This window comes from Trachurus japonicus, chromosome 8 (genome assembly GCF_045865225.1).
Source record: "Trachurus japonicus isolate A0001 chromosome 8, Traja_1.0".
NCBI lineage: Eukaryota > Metazoa > Chordata > Actinopteri > Carangiformes > Carangidae > Trachurus > Trachurus japonicus.
The window spans coordinates 8,672,701-8,691,727 of record NC_140914.1 but is presented as its reverse complement, the minus strand read 5'-3'; the positions used below and the strand labels follow the sequence as shown (position 1 = coordinate 8,691,727).

At 41.2% G+C, this 19,027-nt stretch overlaps 2 protein-coding genes across 4 annotated transcripts in view; both read left to right on the top strand.

Moving 5' to 3' along the window:
- The window catches only part of setd1a (SET domain containing 1A, histone lysine methyltransferase), a 28,174-nt gene extending 25,331 nt beyond the window's left edge, over positions 1 to 2,843 (top strand). For all 3 annotated transcript variants that reach the window (XM_085783622.1, XM_085783620.1, XM_085783621.1), the window contains 2 exons: positions 193 to 330; positions 469 to 2,843. In XM_085783622.1, coding sequence (XP_085639748.1) covers positions 193 to 330; positions 469 to 642 — 312 coding nt within the window. In that variant the 3' untranslated portion in view covers positions 643 to 2,843. The remainder of the gene's footprint in view (positions 1 to 192; positions 331 to 468) is intronic.
- A 4,220-nt stretch (positions 2,844 to 7,063) lies between these two features.
- On the top strand, positions 7,064 to 17,373 carry hsd3b7 (hydroxy-delta-5-steroid dehydrogenase, 3 beta- and steroid delta-isomerase). Its single transcript, XM_085783619.1, has 6 exons — positions 7,064 to 7,283; positions 9,023 to 9,178; positions 12,430 to 12,538; positions 14,645 to 14,744; positions 15,263 to 15,425; positions 16,815 to 17,373. The coding sequence occupies exons 1-6, from the start codon at positions 7,124 to 7,126 to the stop codon at positions 17,225 to 17,227; spliced, it is 1,101 nt and encodes a 366-aa protein (XP_085639745.1). The 5' UTR covers positions 7,064 to 7,123; the 3' UTR covers positions 17,228 to 17,373.
- The last annotated feature ends 1,654 nt before the right edge of the window (positions 17,374 to 19,027 follow it).

Sequence of the window (19,027 nt, the reverse complement as noted above, 5' to 3'; positions counted from 1 at the left end):
GCAAAATCAAGGCAATGCTGGCTAATTATAATATACTGTACTATGAGTATCAGATGTATCTGTATTTAGGCCGATAATTGTCCGCCAATATCGGGCCGATAATTATCTGTACCGATAGTCATTGTGCTTCCCCTAGCTGGTGCAGTGTTAACATGTTGTGTGTGTATTGTGTTGCGTTGTTGTGTTGTCCAGATGGTGGCTGACAATCGAGAGAAGCGGTACGCACAGCAGGGCATCGGGAGCAGCTACTTGTTCAGAGTGGACCACGACACAATTATCGACGCCACCAAGTGTGGTAACCTGGCGCGATTCATCAACCACTGCTGCACTGTGAGTGTGAACGTGCCTCAGCACTCGTCTGCATTTTTTATTTTATTATTTTGTTTGTTTTAAATTGGAAACACAAGGCCAGTTTGACTCATAATAACTCATTCCTCACTCCCTCTTCTTCTCTCTCGTCCTTTCCAGCCAAACTGCTACGCCAAGGTTATCACCATCGAGTCCCAGAAGAAGATCGTGATCTACTCGAAGCAGGCCATCGCAGTCAACGAAGAAATCACCTACGACTACAAATTCCCCCTGGAGGACAACAAGATCCCCTGCCTTTGTGGAACGGAGAACTGCCGAGGGACGCTGAACTAGATGACGCAATTCTCACCCTCACTGTCTTTGCCAATGGCCGCCCAGTCCCGGCCGCAACCACACACCCCTTCCCCAAAGTTAGCCCTCCTCAGTGTACATTTGAAAACAAAGGACCCCCCCTCCTCCCTCTCTTCCTCCCTCCCTCCCTCCCTCCCTCCCCGGCAGCCTCCTCTTCCTCCCCCCTCTCCGGATGGCCTTTTGCAGCCGTCCTCACAAAAACCCAGGAAACAGAGACGCACACAATTGCACTTTTCACGCACACTTTTCATTCACTTGGCAGTTACACAAGTCGGTGTGTGTGTGGGGGGTTTGTGTAACCTGGCATTTGAAGAATATGAGGAGGGGTGGGGCGTGGGGGCCTCTGCTTCAGCATTAGCTCTTCTGTGGCAGTATTGTTGAAACTTGAATTGGGTAATACTTTCCGAGTGAATTGTCCCATGCAGCCTGGCATGAAAGGCCTTTCAGTCTTCATGCCAAGATCCGTTTCGTAGGAAGACAATGAGATACGGGGGATAAAACAAAACAAAAACTAAACTAAACACAAAAAAACAAACACAAAAAGGTATTTTATGTCTGCATCAGCTCACGTGACCTGCAGCCTGGGATCTCTCTTCCAGTGTCAAACCCCCTCCCCGTTCCCCCACAGATCCGCACACAGACGCACAGGAATATCAGACAAATTCAGGGTTTTTAAAAAGCGCTTGTTAAGGGCGCACTTTTCACAGTCGATTTGGTCTTCAGTTATGCAAGATTTCCAAGTGTGACGATTGTTTTGGAGCTTTTTTTTTTTCTTTTTTTTCTTCTCCTTCATTTCATAGTATTAAATTAATATTACTATTGCTGTTATTAACGGTATTGTTATTTAGTTGCAGTAGCTGTAAGTATCTTACAGTGAAATGAGCTTCAGTGTACCCGCGATTCACCAGCCCTATAAAAAACTGTCGTTTCCCTTCTTCACTGTGCGTTACTTTCCTGATTCGCCACCACAACCTTCGGTCTCGATTAGAGTAAAGCCCTTTGAACTACTGTTTTTAACCCCTATGTGAAATTATCTATGTCCATTAAGTTCTAGCTAAAACTGTGTTATTTTTACATGGCTGCTGAATATTTGTCTGCAGGATCAGCACAACTGAAAATTGGCCTGTGTTATCTTTTCTTTTTTTCTCTTTCCTTTCTTTGGCTACTCCCCAACAAAATCAACAAATAGTTTTGAGAGAAGGACTCGTTGCGTGTTTGTTAGTTGGATCTCTTTTCTTTCTGCCTGTTTGTACTGAGTTGTTTCCTCCACAATATCCTCACGTTTAGTTTTTTTACTGGCAGATGTCGGATTCCCATTTTACGAAGGAAACGTTTTACTTCTGCAAGTTTTTCCTTCTGCTCCTGCAGGTCCTCTTATAAAATGTTTGGTCCCTGTTGAACTAAAGTCGCTGCGTGTGTGTGTGTGCTCCAAATGTTTTTAAGAAGGCACATTTGTTTTATTAGGTCAAGACTATTTACAGGTTTAGTTGCTCTTTTCCTTTCCAGGATGCATTAGTATGTGTCTGTTTGAGCGTGTTCGCCCCATCCAAAACATCCTTCACTGCAAAATGTTTGAGCTTAGGGCAAACAAATGTCCCGCTTACTATCTGTTTGCAGTGTAAATGGGTGGAAGGTTTAAACTGTGTGCCTGGTAGATAAATGAGCCTGGGTAGTTTGGTGATTTCGCTGCACTCAGATGGGATGTCTACGGCCCTTGTTGTGTTGTGTCTCTGTTTTTCACATGGCTATGGCCGTCCAAAGTTTAACTTTAATTTTTGAACTTTTAACTAGCAAACAGCTCTTTTTATTTCGTTCCCTCCTCCCAGACAGGAAAATGTGTAAGATATTTCTTGTTGTAATGAAAAAGCCTTTCAGTACAAAAACCAACCCTCTTTACTACAGGATAAAAAGATGAAAGGAAAAAAAAATCCAAGAAGTACATGTAAATATTGTAGAGGTGTTTGTTTCTCGTAGAAACACACTGATTCCAAGCTGTAAATATGTTGTTCCTTTTCCTCTCTCCATGAGGAGGAAACATGTACATACCTTCCATTCATTTATTTTTTATTGTTTTTCCTTTTAATTTGATGATTATTTTAATATTATTTGCAATATTTCTCTTGTATTAATGCGTTGGACCCTTTATTAATGGTGCATTAAAATATTTTTTAAATAAATAAAAACTTCATGTTTTTCTTAAACACATTTTCAGTGTCCTGCTGTCGGAAACAAATATTTAGGACCGGACAGGGATCTGGTGTCACTCTGACATATTCAGACTGAAGCGGCATGTGAATGATGAGCACACAGTTGAGCAAACAGGAAGTTGTGTAGAGGAAATCAACGCACCTGCAACTGTGACATTTCCCGTTGAGTAGTGCGAGAGGAAGTATTTGATATCTGACCCTAAAAAAACTCAATTTCACAAGTGATACCGTGACGACAAACAGAGAGGGAGAGGCCGGAGCAGGCGATGATGACCTCAGCTGGGAAAAACGTCAGGATGCTGCTGGACAATTGTGGATTTGCCTCCGTAGCTATAACTCATCACTGTTGAAATCAGCCTGATTTTAACCTGAAGCTTATCTCTGACTCTTGAGCTGGAAGCGGCACTTCACTTGTTTGTAGGAAGCACCATTCACGATCTTCCTCTGAGTAACTTAACAAACAAAAAAAGGCAGGCTGCAAACTGGAAACAGCAGGATGTTGCTCGCTCAGTGTGTGATGGAGTTAACAAACCGTTCTGCTGGGATAATACGCCACAGCTCAACCACACGTTGCCCTTATTGTCACGGAAGGGTGACGGCAATTTTGTTCCGTTCCCAAAGTGTTTCGCCAAAAAGCACCACAACCTCACTGACCTCGCCTGCAACAATATTGTTCCTTGAAATTCCCCCGCCGACAGTAGTTCTTGATTTAATGCAGAAATGAGAAGAAATGTTTTACAGTAAAACCAAATATCTGGGGAACTGTAGACTTGTCCCTTTTACAGCTCTTTACAGGAATTACTATGCAAATGAAAAGAGATATAGACTGGAGAAATGTGAGTAATGTGTGAGAACACATCCCCACCCACAAAAAAACCAAATGTGGGACATACAATTAGAAGAAGAAAGTGACAGATTTACCGTAAGTCTATTGTGCTTCGCCCGGCCACAGTGTTTTTGTTTTTTCCAGTTTTCCCAATTTCAGACACACAGTAAATGATTGTCACAGTCTTTGACAGTAAAGGTGATGAACACATAAACACATAAAATACCAGATGATGTCATTTAAAACACCTCTTATCATGGGGGTTTTACCTGCTGAAGTTTTATGAAACATACCTCTCAAACTCAGGCTTACAACTTCAAGAGATAGTAGTAAAGATAAAGATAGTAGAGATAGATAACAATTTGGCAAACTGGTGGATTGATGGTTTCCCTCATCAAACTCATCAAGTTGTGACCTGCACATTCACCAGGATATGAGATAATAACAGAACGTTACGAGACAGAGTTGTTTTAGAGGTAAATGCAGAGACTGCTTGCCGAAAAACTGTCCCTGAAGGGAACGCTCATCAGCGGTTTTGCATGAATTTCCCTCTAAAACAACTCTGTTTCATAACATTCTGTTATTATCTCATAGCGTGGTGAATGTGCAGGTCACAACTTGTCCACCAGAGCGTTTTGGAGTTGTTGGATTGTGTATTTGATGAGTTTGATGAGGGAAACCAAGAAATCCCTTTAGCCTCCGTAGCGTAGCTCTGAGCAGCTCTCGGCTCTGCTCCGCCGTTCTAAAAATAGCTTGCACAGACAATTACCGTAAAGGTAACGAACCTACTGCTATGACTATAGGGATTATGGCAATGGGCCAATTTGCCATAATGTTGAACTATCCCTTTAAAACCCTTTAAAAAGGCTGGTGGGCTTTTTTCTGCCCTGGCATTGTTTCCCTCCCTCCTGAGGCAGCTTGAACTTCTCCGGGAAACGCTGCAGCTCGAGGGCGGAGGAATTCAAGGTGCTGCTGTTTACCGAAACTGGCACTCTGACTCCAACCAGGAGGCCAGATAGTGGGAGGAAGCAGAGGAGAGCGTGCATACCTAACACATCTGGTAACTTGGCAGCAGATGACTTGGTCAATATCACATTTAGAGACTGCTTTAAATGACTGCTTTCTTATTTTCTAAGAGCTGTTTTTTCTTTTTTCTTTTTTGGTGTCAGTGGGCAGAAATGCCACGATATTGATATTGGAGCTCAAGTGGTAAAGTGAGGGTGAACCAGTTGTTTGCACGCACATCCTGTTGGTTCTGCTGTTTATTAATACCTCACTTATATATTGACTTTGGTCCAAATGCTCTGTTGCATCCTCCCATACAGGAGATGTGAAGTCAAGTTGTTTGAAATCAAAACCAAAGATCTCGACTCCTTCACGTCTTGCCTGGAAACCCAAACGCTGCCCTGGTTGCTCTTCTGCCAAGAATTTGTGAATGACATAAAAGCATGTACACAAGCAGGGCTAGATTTCCTGAAAGCTCTAAAGGAGGTAGAGAGACATCTGACTGGATCGCTCAGAGACCACTTGATGAATTACAACATGTTGAAAGGTGAGTGCAGTGCAGCTTTAATTATACAACTTCTTCGATACACTGACATCTCTTTATTTGTCGGCCCGTGTGAACCTACAGTATTCATAAATGGGAGCAGCTATTTCAGTGTGAGCAGCTGCCATCGGGATGAATGAGGCATCACGTATGGATTTATTTATACAACCACTGGTCGTGGAGTTCACGGTCAAAGCCTCTGACATCCAATCAGCCTCGGTTTTATCCTGTGAAAACTTCTATCAATCAAAAACTCCCCAAAAATTAATATTTCATAGATCTTCTTAACACAACAAACATTTATACAACCACAGGTTTTTCTGATTTATACTCATCTGTAATAAAGTAAATACTGCATGATATAAAACTAAACATTTTCACTAAATGTCCATTTAAAGTACTGCTCCCTAGTTTGACTGTTTATATTAGAGTTAATGTTATCTTGTGATTTGGCTGCTGAACAACCTAAGATAAATACAAAGTTTAAAGGTCACTCATTTCTTCGGTGCCCTGTTGGTTTGACTTTTTTTTATGTTGCTGATGTCATTCCAAAGTCTTAAATGGCTCTGCCCCAAGTAGTTGTAATTTATTCCCAAAATACGAGACCAACTGAAGAAAATAAGAAAAGAAAATACAAAACCAAGGAAGAAAACTTCCTTGAAATCTGTCTTTGTCCAAGCCTTTGGTCATTTCGAAAATGTGTTCTGTTTTATTGACGTTGTCATCATATTTTATCACCTCTTTTTACCTGCTGTTGATTTGATGTGTTTGTTTCTGCCGCTCTTTTCACCTTGGATTTTTCTTTTATCTCATTTCAGGAGTGAGCAGTGACATCACTACAGTAGCCCAGAAGGTCAAAAGTATATACAGTATATTAAAGGCTGTGACTTTTGTATTTGTCTTGTGGCTGATGTATTTGTGTCACATTGAGCCTTCTTAGCCACCGTACTTTACAGCTCATTCTTGCCTTTTTGTTACTTCTTTTATTGTATATGAGCATATGGACTATGTACATTTGTATCATGTTTTCATTTACAGTCAACACATATTTTACCATTTGATTAGTGAGAGGCTATTGATGCATTTAGCTGTCAGTAGTTACTGTTGTCTAAATAAACCAGTTAAGTTCTAGGCTGTGAGAACTTCTATCAATCAAATACTAAAAAATATAGTGAATACTTGATAAATCTTCTTTACAGAACAAGCATTTATACAATCACAGGTTTTATTTTAGCCTGAATTATCTTGGTCAATAAAGTAAATGGATGATATAAAACTAACTAATTTCATTCAGAGTTCAGAGTTAATGTTATATTATGATTAGGCTGCTGAACAACCTGAGAAAAATCCAAAGTTTAAAAGTCACTCACAGTTCTTCTGTTAAAAGTCACTCACAGTTCTTCTGTTCTTTTGGTTTCATGTTTAAAAATATCACTGATGTTAGGGGAGGCTCCAAGGTGCCACTTGCCCATGGCCTCCGGAGTGTCTAGAAACGCCTCTGCCTGTAAGTATTTTTGGAAAATGTAATAAGTATTTTGTTTTATTTAAGTTGTGTATACACAAAGTGTGTTTTTCTTTTTTCTTTTTTAAAATACTTTTTTGAATGCTTAAGCTGCTGTTTTGTGTTAATATCTTCATTTAGGGATGATGATTAAAGTCTTACCTTTATCTTTTGGTCTGTAGACGGCCAAAGGAGCACCTGCCCCGCTAGACTTGTCAATAAAGTTGAGTTGAGAAAAAAAAGAAAAACGAAAAAAACATTTGCACGCGCACTCACACACCCCTATATAAATAGCTCCGCCGCTCCCGCTGCTGCTCAGTCTTATCGGAGCAGTAACGGTCGCACTTCGCTCCAGTCCACACACAGTAGTTTTTGGCAGCATGTCTGACGAACAGCAAGCTGCAGTTTACCTGATCACCGGAGGTTGTGGTTTCCTCGGCAGGCACATGCTGAGGGTTTTGCTGGAGAAGGAGGACTCGGTGGCGGAGGTCCGGGTCTTTGACAAGCACGTAGACGCCGGTTTGAAGGAGCTGAGCACAGGTAAAAAAAAAAGAACCGTTGACGTTCCGTTGGTTCCGTTGGTCGTGACGTTGTGTGTGTTCGTTGAAAACATTCTAACTGCGTTTTGAAATCGACTTTATAGTTTTATTTTTGGAAAAACACGGTCAACCTTATCATATTTTATCATTTTTGTCGACCTGTCTTCATAATATATGACCTTTTATCCTTCAGTGTTGTTTCAGCTTTTAAAATTTGTCGTCAACCGTTATTTCACATTTAAAACAAACAAACAAAAATTGTCAATTGTTTTATCAACGTTTCTCTTATTGCATAACTTACCTCTACGAATTAAACATGCAGCTCTTCTTTTCTTTCAGTCTTGTATTACATCAGACTGTGTTGGTTTATTATTGATGGCCCTTTGCCGATTAATAATTGATTATAGTAGAACTATATTAACTACTTCAACTAACGTTATACACAGAAAAACAAATGGCTGGTTTTAATGCTGTGACTGTGGCCTCTGAATCATTATTAACTTGGTTTGACATTTAATTTGTAGATTCAAGTATTTTCAATAAATAAAACCAGTCACCTGTGTTAATGTGGCTGTTTTGTGAACGTGTCAGCCACAGGGTGAGTGTGGTGATGGATTAAGTTTGTTATTCCCATTTTTTATGACATTGGTGCAACAGATTGAGGCAAGTTTATTATCTATCTATCATTCAGCAGGTGAGATGACATTATGTGTAGCAAGTAGAATGATGTCATGGTATGTTTTATTAGGTGTGTTTATGAGGCTGTTAGAGACGGATGGTGAAGGGTTAGGCCTAGGGTTTAAGTGCACTTGGAAAAATAAACCCAGCATAACATGACAGTGGTTTCCCCTCCCATGCTGTGTGGTGTGGTGTCACTGGGTCAGGCTGCAGGGATGGTGGTGACAGCTTGGCTCTGAATGCAGGATGGCCAACTCCCTTTTACTTTTCCTGTGGCGGGATAAAGATGTTACAGCTTGTCACGATTTTCTCTGCCAATGGTGTGTGTGTGTAAAATGGGGCAACTTTTCCTTGGAACCGCAGTAACCCGAGGTGGTTCACACGCTACATGTGATTGACATTATTCTTTTGATTACTGAGACAAAAACAAAACACTTAACTAATTCAAATCCAAAAGCTTAGCATACAAACAAGTACTTAATACAATAAATGACATGAATCAACAGTGCATGTTTTCCCATGGGAAAGCACCCGGATCTTAAAGGACTTTTCTGTCCAACAGTAGAAAAACACTTTGCTGAGTGCCACTCTACATGGGTTTTGTCTCCACTGACCTGAGTTTAGAGGAGAGAGCACTTGTATGGAAATTCCTCTGTGTGTTTTTTGCAAATGCAAACTCAGACAGTCTTTTGACTGCACGTTCAAAAGTCCAGCTGCAGTCCAGGGACGTCTTTCGTCACGGTTCAAGGACGATGTGTGTGTGTGAGTTGAGATAGAGCGTGGGTACAGTACAAGGCCTTTTGAAAATGATGACTAGACAGGATTGATTGATTCTCAAGAAGAATAATAGGTCAAGTATGTGGGTGTGATGATAGTTTATGCCAGAGGTTGATTTTGCAATAAACGTGCCTGCTAAGTGATATGCCAGTGTTGCTTTAGGCTGTGACAGATGGTCTATGGAGGATTACTTGGAAATGTGTCATGAACAAAGGCTTCAAACATAAATTTTGCTGTTGCATCACATTTTGATTTTTGCGTCTTTCCTGTTTTTTCGCCCCTCAGAGCGGACAAAGGTGGTGGTCATTCAGGGTGACATCACAGACTACAGCAGCGTGTTGGAGGCGTGCCGTGGGGTCGACGTCGTCATCCATGCAGCCAGCCTGGTGGATGTCTGGCACAGAGTCCCAGAGGCCCTCATTTACTCAGTCAACGTCACAGGTGAGTTAATGTGTGTGTGTGTGTGTGTGTGTGTATGTGTGTGAGGGGTGGGGGTGTGTGTGTCAACCGAAACGATACTGAGGAAAAAGGATGAGACGAGGGGCATTTTTCTACGGGAAGTCGACACCTCCCGTTTACAGTAGCGGTGGAAATAGAGATAGGCTGACATGCATCGCATCTGTTCCCTGGAAAATGAGACAACCCATATTCCTGTATGACACAGATTTCATCAAGACACTCAGATGTGGCTAAAGGGCTGATTTTAATCACCTTGTTTTCATTACATTTCTTTACAAATGCATTTTTGTAGAATAGTGGTTCTTTTGTAGTGTCACAGTCTGTCTACAAATAGAAAAAAAAAAAAGTGTTAGGTGATCGGATTTCAAACAGCCTAATCCTATAATTAGGGTTTCAGTTATGAGATCATGTGAGGAATTAGCCTCTTGGGCAAACGTCCAATGCTTTCATTTCACCAACAAAAAAAGTTGACTGCCAATAATTTAGGTGAGTTTTAAATAGTGTTCACAAAACAAGTCAGTATTGGCCTGATGTTGGCTGTGATCCAGGGGTTTACACACATGAGTGCAAAGTCCTCCTCCATTTTTGGGAACCTGGCACAAGGGCAGTGATGCTGTCATTGACTCTGGGTGTAACTATGATTATATGTCCTGCTATTTCTGAAAGGTAGACTAAATGTTTTTGGAATTTGAGAATATATGCTGGTTGTGTTGAAATGCAAGGTGGCAGGAAGAGTGTGTGTGTACGTGCACTGTTTGTTATTAAGTCAGAGTTTGACAGACAGTTTTTTGTTTAGTGCTCAGACTGAGTCAAAAACACTGTTTGTGCCAGCTGACACAGAGTGACTCAGTGGCCTATAAGGGTATAATTACCACAACGTTTCACATAAACATGAACAGCTCAGGACACAGAGCAAAACAATACAACAATAAAACAGTCTGACGAGACATTCTGAAATAAATAATACTCTAACCCTAAATGTTTTTCTTATTGTCAACAAATCTCAGTAGTAGACCAAACTAGACAGTTCATTTTCAAGTACTTTCTTACATTTGCACTCAGACAGGTTTTAAAAATAGTCATGACTATACAGTTTAATTGTTTTTAAAAGGATAAGTCCTTTCCTTGAATGTCTGGAAACTGTAGTTTTCACCAACTACTAAACAAACAGGAAGAAATTACCATTTGTTGGGCACTATTATTGGCGCTCTAGGGTGTTTTGGAAAGCAGGATGTTGTATGCAGGGTTAACACCAAACATCCAACTGGTTGTTTTCATGAAAACAAAGAAACTTGTCATTCAGAACAACGGTGGGGCTGGTTGATGGTTTTTTCATTGGACGACAATGTAGCCCACTAGAACAAAGGAATGGGATATATCAGGCTTTGGATACTCAGACAGCGTCCCAGTCGAATCAGTTCAGCGTTTGAGTTTGGTATTTCAATGGGATATGTTGACAGCTAGAAAAATAGAAAGCAGGACCCGGCCTCATTGTTTCAGCAGATCGTGCAGCCTTTTTGTTGTTTTTGCTGAAATCTCTTCGGTGCCTAAAGACGAATGATGCATAACTGAGTTCTGCTGCAGCGGAGAGAAGGGTGGATCCGTTTAGATTCCGCTCGCTGAGAAGTATTGGAAGAATTCAGCTGTTTTTTCCCCTCCGTTGGTCTTGTTGGATTTTCATGCTTTGATCACTGTGTGTTTCAAATTACTCAAACCTCCCTCTTCTCCAGAAGCAGAGACAAACATCCCTCTCTCTCTGTCTCCCCAGAGCTGTTACAAACGGCAGGTGTGGGACAGATAATTAATGTGAAGAGTTGAACCGCTGTACCTTGACTCGTGTTCAAGCCATCCAAGTGATGATGACACACAAGACTCTGTGTTTTCTGGCTTTCAGCTCTGAGGCGCATACCAAAATCTTAACCCCCGGTGTGCTGCTGTTAGATCGACAGTGGAGGGAGACGGCACTAAAACACAACTGCAAAACCACTTTTATCAGTCAAACCTGAAGACAGCAGTGATATATGTTTTAAACCAAGTTGCAATAGGCTAGATTTAGGTTGGTGAATATGGTCAGTGTTAACCTGAACTAAACTTTGAATCTGTTTTGCATGCTGACGCAAAACACAGTCTGATGCAGCAGGTTCTGTTGATTGTTTAGTTTAGTTTGATTATTAATGTTTTCTTTATCTAGATTAACAAAATGCCCTGAATACATGAACATGTGGTTTTGTTTTACATCTATATTCAGTTTCCTCTGCTCCTCCGTGGTCATGAGATATCGACAGGAAGTTAATTAACCTACAACACAGTTAATTTCTCTTTGACCAGACTCCAGTTGACTCTGGTCTTTGATTCTCTGCCAAACTGCACAAACTGCTTCCTCTCTGACCAGAGGTCAACTGATGATTTTTTTTTTAAATGTCTAGTTACAAAACCTTAAAAAAAAAAAAAAAAAATCTATTATTGTGAACAGCATCTCTATCAGTAATTCAATAAAGTTGTCATCTACTTTTCTTTTTGCTTTTCAATTAGTCTATGTTTTTTTTTCTTTTTTCTTTTTTGCACATTTATTGCCTGCCACGTCTCAGCTCTTAAAAAAAAAAAAGAAGAAGAGGAAAAATCCATTAAAAATGTAATCAAAAATTTAAGAAAAAACCTTCAAAATTTAAATTATAATAATGAGAGGTTGCATTTCCTCACTATGCAATGACCTTGTCTTTGATCTGTGTCCACTTTAATAAAGACCAGGTGTTATCGGGGCCAGCAGAGCAGGACACATATGGCTCTCAGACTTCTTCTGTTCTGAGTGAACTTCCTGTTGTTTATTTCCAATGTGTGTCCAATTTAGATGTCGAAGCATTTTCATATTTGTTGAATTCATTTGAAGCTGTGGTGGGCATACTTTTTTTTATTTTTATAGAAGGAACATAGACAACATACTGTACAGAGAGACATAGAACAAACAGTTGGCCACTTATACATTCATTCAGACGTTATACTGGTGGAGTTACAAATACAATGATGGCTCAATGAGCATCTCTTTTGGACATGTACGCAATCCATTTTTCCCAATAGTGCAAATATTTATCAGTCTGTAGATTTCTGTGGGCATACTTATTGAGAAACTTGCATCACAAATTTCTGTTGTATTTATCTTACCCCACCTTCCTCCTCCTTTTCCTCCTCTTCCTCCTCTTCGTCCTCTCAAATGACAATGTTTTCTCTCCCATCAGGAACGGAGAATGTGATCAGAGCCTGCGTGGAGTGTGTTGTCCAGCGCCTGGTCTACACCAGCAGCATGGAGGTGGTCGGGCCCAACATCAATGGAGATGCTTTCATCAGGTGAAGCTACATTATGTGTGATCTCTCTGTGTGTGAGAGAGATTTGTTCCACTTTGCTCTGCTAAACAGACCACTGACTGTTTGCACCACACTGAGAAATGACCCTGACTCTTATAGCCTTGAATCCTTTCTTTCTTTCTATCTTCCTTCTGCCCTTGAATGCACCATCTGGGGGAAACGTGAGGCCTGTGCTGGGCAGATATGATCGAGGACAAAGATGCAGAACACACACACAGTTCTCTTTTAATCTAATTAAGGTGATTTTGAATTGCTTCTGGCAGGAGGGATAGAAAAAAAAGTAACTGTGGGCCACATTCACTTTCATCTTTCCTGTAACTGGTCCTCTGGTTTTTTCCTTTCATAGCGTGTGCGTGACACCGTCTGGTATGTCAGACATGTTATGTAATGTCACTGCTGCAGACGCAATCAGGAACGTTTTAAAGAGCAAACATGTTTTACCAGCTCTTATGTAAAAACAATACAACTCATAGGTGGCGGTTACTAACTGGAAAATCAATTAATGAGTCAATAGGAACGAAAACAAAACTCACCTAGATGTCAGTATTTATTTAGTCGTTTCGCACACTTTGTATGCAACTGAAGCACTGAAGCTAAAACCTGTTTTTGATGCACCGATGCACAGGAGCAACAACAACATTTGTGCAGAGATAAAATCAGAAGACGCTCTGTTTCCAAGCTCTGGTTCGTTTAGTTTATCCATCAGGAGTGTTGTTGTGAGACAACACGCTGCTCTCACACACAAAGTGTCACGGTCAGTTTTGGGAAAATCTTCAGTGGACGACGTGTTTGTTTGTTAACTGATATCGTGTTAGTGCCAGACTGATGGGAGGAGGGAGGAAAGACCCCAGATGTGAAGATGCCGTGTGAAATGAAAGCCAATGAAAAGAAAGATTTTTTCTTCCAAAGCGCTGAGGCCTTCTTCGTTGTCTTATCACCCTGGTACATGTTATCACTCTGGCTCTGTCCTTGCAGGCCTCTCCTCCGCAACGCCTCTATCTCTCCTCCCATCTCTTCACCCCTCGTCCCACTCTGTCTCGCTGGGACACACTGTCCACTGTCCAGTTCTGGTTAATCCATCTCTGAGAGAGGGAGGAATTTAACATTTATACATCAGTCAAAAACTGTGTTTCTGGTTCCGTTTGTCTATTTATTGGTCTATTAATGTTGAAAATTAGCTTTTACAACCGGTTATTTCTTGGTGCATGATATTTTAATCTCCTGCTGAATTTTTTAACATTGGATTTAGATCAGATTGGATTCTTTTCACTGCTCTAGCATGTTTTTTCTAGATTTGCTTGAATGAAAATATGTATCTCACATATCAGATAAGATAAGATCTGACATTATAACTACTTACAAGGTATTGCTTTAGGCCTTCCTTCGTAGCGGCATCTATTCTCGGAGTGCTTCCTGCTTTAAATGATTGTTCTTTTCACATTCATTGGTTTCCAGTTATTTTCCCATTAGTATGATGAACGATTAGTCTGTATAGATCATCACTGGGATGGATTACCTGTCTCAGGCACGGCCGACTGAAACACAATATCGTCTGTGAGTGAGTGAGGCAAGACAAAGTGTGTATTCAAATTTTTTGTTAATAATTAGGATGTACCATACCAGTCATGTTCGTGCTGGAAGGAAACAGGGTGGTTCATAGGTAGGACAGTCAACAAAAACATGCAGCGGCAACTTCCAGCTTGTGACACCACATTCTTACTCATTGTGTTTTTTGTTTTTACCAAATGTGAGTGTTTGTGTTTAGTGTATTCACCCAAGTGTGCTTGTGTGTGCACGCACGTCTTGTAGCTACAGCTGCACCTCAGGACAATGTCTGGTATTTTCTCTGTCCCCCTCATGATTCTGCCCCTATCGTCAAACACAAAGAAAAGAAGATTAAAGCTGTGTGAGGGGGAGACGACGTGGCGCTCTTACTGTACCTGCTATTATCTCCTTTCTTCTTCTCTCCAACTCTTTTATCTCAGGCTCCTTCTGCGGTTTATTTGTTCCTCTTGTGAAACATTCCTCTTGCATGTGCTAAGTCCAAGGAAACCTCCTCTGACTCTTGTTTTTTTTGTCCTCCTGCAGGGGCAACGAAGACACGCCTTACAAAGTCCACCACGCTATGGCCTACCCCAAGAGCAAGTCGAAGGCAGAGAGACTCGTCCTTGAAGCCAACGGCACAAAGGTACTTGATGTTACACAACACTTGCTCCACAGATACACAGTGTTTCAGCTCACAGTTTTTTCCCCTTCCCCACCCATTTATATTATTTATAAATGAAGTCACAATGATGCAGATTTATTACGAGCATATTGGGAGGGCTAAAAGAGAAAACAGTGACATAATAATGATAAATAAACAATGCAGGGGAAGCAAACGGCTGCAGATAATAAACAATGCTCTAAAACTTTAGACCAACACAGTTAGAAAGCTCTGCCTCTTTGTTTCGTTGCTCTGGTATCCCTGTTTGGATGCCACGGATAAGTAAAGAACTTTCTTGGGCAACTTTGAACCACAAAATTAAAAACCAGCTCATTCCCTCGAGGTCTTGATGTGGTGTCCCTCCCTTTGTCTACGATTAAAGCCCACAAAGCGTGCTCTTTCACCCCTGCTGCTGCTGCTGCGTGGGCACATTTTATGCTGAAAAAGTTGCTCTGGCCCTTCTGTGTCTGATTGAGTCACGTTTTTTTGTCTCTGTCCAGCTGAAAGATGGGAAGTGTTTGCAAACGTGCTCCCTGAGGCCGACGGGAATCTACGGCGAGGGCCACGAGCTGATCAAAGAGTTCTACACACAGGGCGTCCAGAGGGGAGGCGTGATTTACGGAGGCGTACCTGAAAACACTGAACACGGGCGAGTCTATGCAGGTGAGTGTGTGTGTGAGGTGACTACGACTGATATAACCACTTCACTTCAGAGACGCCTCAGGTTCTCAGAGTATTGCGAAAGAAGTTAATAGAAACCAACAACTTCTGCTCTATTTTTAACCCTGAATACGAGTGAACCAGACCATAAACAAGAATCAGATAAAATCGTAAAAGCAGAAGCACAGACATCATGTAGGCACTTCCTCTTCGACTGACAGGAAGTCTAAGTGTCTTTAACAGTTCAGGTCATTAGAATAATTGCAAACAGACTGATCATTTAAAGAAGCACAGTGGGAGTTTACATCGACATCCAGACAACATGGGGTGAACGGTATCGACCAGCATCCGTCTATACACACTGAAAACGCTCCGTCCAGAGAAGACAATGATTTTTAAATGAGTCTCCATCAGTTTGACGTCAGCGCTGATGGGTCTGTGTGGCTTAGTGACGGTACCAGCTGCTTCCTCTGGCCTCATTTGCCTACACATGAGTCAGTGTCTGATACCTACAGGCTGACGACTACACTTTGCATATATATATATAAACCAAGTGTCTGCAGTACAGTATATTGTGAATGCAGGTTCTCTGTTGCCACATTAGACGCTGTGTGTGGATCTTAGTCAATAGCTGAGGCTTGCACTTGGCTGACGCTGAGGATGATGTCAGTGTGATGTTGTCAGGGATGTGAAACAGCGAAAAACCTGTGAGACAACAGAGAAAAACTCCAAGGCACTCTCTTAGTCAATACAACGCCTTTAATTAATCTGGCCGACGCGTTTCTGCATCAAGCCTTCATCAGGGAGTAAAAGATGTTACTCCCTGATGAAGGCTTGATGCTGAAACGCGTCATAGTTATTTCAAACATGTCATTGTGACAATGCCAGATTAATTAAAGGCGTTTTATTGACTAAGAGAGTGCCTTGGAGTTTTTCTCTGTTTTTTTTTACATCTCCTGGATCCCTCTCCACGGAGCAGCTCTAGTTTCAAGAAAGGAATCCACAAAGCGCTCCTTGTTTTGAACACATTTTAGGACTGTGAGACACTGTTGAAGAACTGAAGTACTTGACTTAACTTGACTTAACTTCACACTCCACTCTATTTAATGGGTGAATATTATCTATTTGACTAGTTTATATTCACCAACGGTCATTATACTTTGTAATTAATCCCCCATCCTGTGGCTATTTTGGCTGAGGTAACCTCAGCTTTCAGCAGTGAGGGAGTAGCACTACTATGCAGGTCTGTTTAAAGAAATGAACGGTTATAAATCAGAATAAGGAATCACTCCACAGACTGACAGCTTTTACTGTTCCAGTGCATTTTACTGTTTATTGGCAGGAGCTCCTAAGGTAAATGTTTACTTCATCCATCATTCTGCCTGGTTCTAGGCAACGTGGCGTGGATGCACGTCCTCGCAGCACGAGCGCTGGGGGAACGCCCGCAGACAGTTGGAGGGGAGGCGTACTTCTGCTACGATGACTCACCCTACAAGAGCTATGAGGACTTCAACATGCTGTTTCTGTCCACGTTCAACTTCCGAAGGGTCCGCATGCCCTTCCTGGTGATCTGGTTCATGGCCATGGTCAACGACCTGCTCCGTTGGATACTGAGCCCCATGTACAACTACACGCCGCTGCTGAACCGTTACACCTTGGCCGTGGCGTGCACGTCCTTCACGGTGAGCACAGACAAAGCCCAGCGCCACTTCCAGTACCGGCCGCTGTACGACTGGGATCAGTGTCGAGCCCGCACACAGACGTGGGTCGAGTCCTTCGCCGTGCCCAAGCCCAAAGACTCGTAACGTGACCTCAACTACTGCCACGTAATGCATCAGACGCTGCTATGTAGACTCACAGGACACCAGCTTTATATGGAAGAAGAAGTAGCCTGCAGTTGCTCAACAACACAAGTGTTTAAATAAACAGGTAATTAACCAATTGCAGATTTTTTAAAAAAAAAGCACTTTGATAATCTCTAATGATACTTTAGTGAGTGATGCTAGAGTCGTTCTTGCCAGCAAACTCAATCACGATACCACTAACTGAAGAATTTTCTCAGCACAAAAGCATTATTTATCGTTTCAGTCGTCTCAGACTCGTGCAGTATTTAAGAGTCGATCATGAATATAACCTACTATGTGTTATTGTTAGAACTTGTCGTTAGAACATAAGTTCCAAAAACAGACATGAAATGGTTTGTACAAAGAGACGTTAAAAGCTGCAGCGAGGAGGCGGGAAAAAGGACAGAGGATGTGGAGCTGCAGCCACTAAAAGGTGCTTTTCTCGATGAGGGTATGTTCACATATCCACATGTCTCAGGTGCACTGGAGCTGGAAAATGTCACTAAAGTCTCGCAAAGAAGAATCTGGCACGCACAGAAGCGTCAGGATTGATTGATCGTTGATTGTTCTTTGCAAGAGGAAGTCTTATTTTTTAAAATGTGACTCTGAGTCTGTCTGTATCGGCTTCATTCCAAAGGCAGTGAGTGCTGACGTTAAAGGTTTGTTATTACTGCATTAGTTACATAAGAGGAATACGTCAGTGAAACATTTAGTTATGAATAAAACAATTACATTATTTGTTCAGATAAAGCGCAGACGACTTGTTAAACACGACATGAGTCAATGTTGTATTCCATACAATGTTATATTGTATTGTATTGTATCCTTTGTTTACTTGCAGCCACCAGGGGATAGTGCCTTTTTATGACAGTGATGTATAATTTACATAGCAGATATTTATAAATTGTGACCAATGTAAAAAACAAAGCAAAACCAAAAAACCCTTGGGTATTTACTGCATGTGTATTGATTTTTAGACTTGTATAAACTTCATGTACATTAGCATTAATATTTTATGTTGCATAATTTAAAGAGTATTAATGATTTACGGGATTTTAAGAAATAAATATACCGTTGTTATTTTAAATAAAGATTTGTCAAATGGCTTTGCTGTGTGTTGGCATTTGTTTCACATTACAGAAGGTGGTGCGTGTTCCTGTTTGTCTTTCCATAAGTGATTTCAGTTGCCTCTCTTAATATGATCGTGATGTGCAGCTTATGTCATAACAAAAGTTTTTACAGCCTAGAGACATGTCTCAGTATTTTAGCAACACATTCACAGTTTCCACATCGAGACTTTGGGTTCTCCTCATCTACATTTCCATGGAGATAGGGATTGGTTGTTTATCCACAATACTGTCGTATAAGGGTTGCGCCTGTCTGGGCACTTGTGGAAACTTGTTCTTAGGACTCCATAACAACCAACTGGACCACACTGGTTTTACATGAGTAAGATGAAGTAGATGGGAGTTCCCTAACAGAAGAAGTTGACAACGCTCCAGCTTGTTGGGATGTCCCCATTTCCATGGCTTTTCCATGGCAATCCTCATAACATTTACACTCTTGCTAGAGAGAAAATGAAAGTTTTTCAAACCAAACCACTAATTCTCACAATAACCAAACAAAAACAATGGGAAACTATGGACATTTATAGCTGAAAGTATCACTTCCCGCATAAAAGGAAAGATTAATTATGTTTGATCTGACTCATTATCTGATGTAACACTTGTATACATGCCTCAGTGAGTGTCTAAGGGAAGG

Bases quoted from the DNA above. Each gene is read 5' to 3' on its own strand.
- hsd3b7 (XM_085783619.1), top strand. From the start codon at position 7,124: ATGTCTGACGAACAGCAAGCTGCAGTTTACCTGATCACCGGAGGTTGT. The intron at 7,284-9,022 runs GTAAAAAAAAAA...TTCGCCCCTCAG, and splicing joins TTTGAAGGAGCTGAGCACAG to AGCGGACAAAGGTGGTGGTC. The intron at 14,745-15,262 runs GTACTTGATGTT...GTCTCTGTCCAG, and splicing joins TTGAAGCCAACGGCACAAAG to CTGAAAGATGGGAAGTGTTT.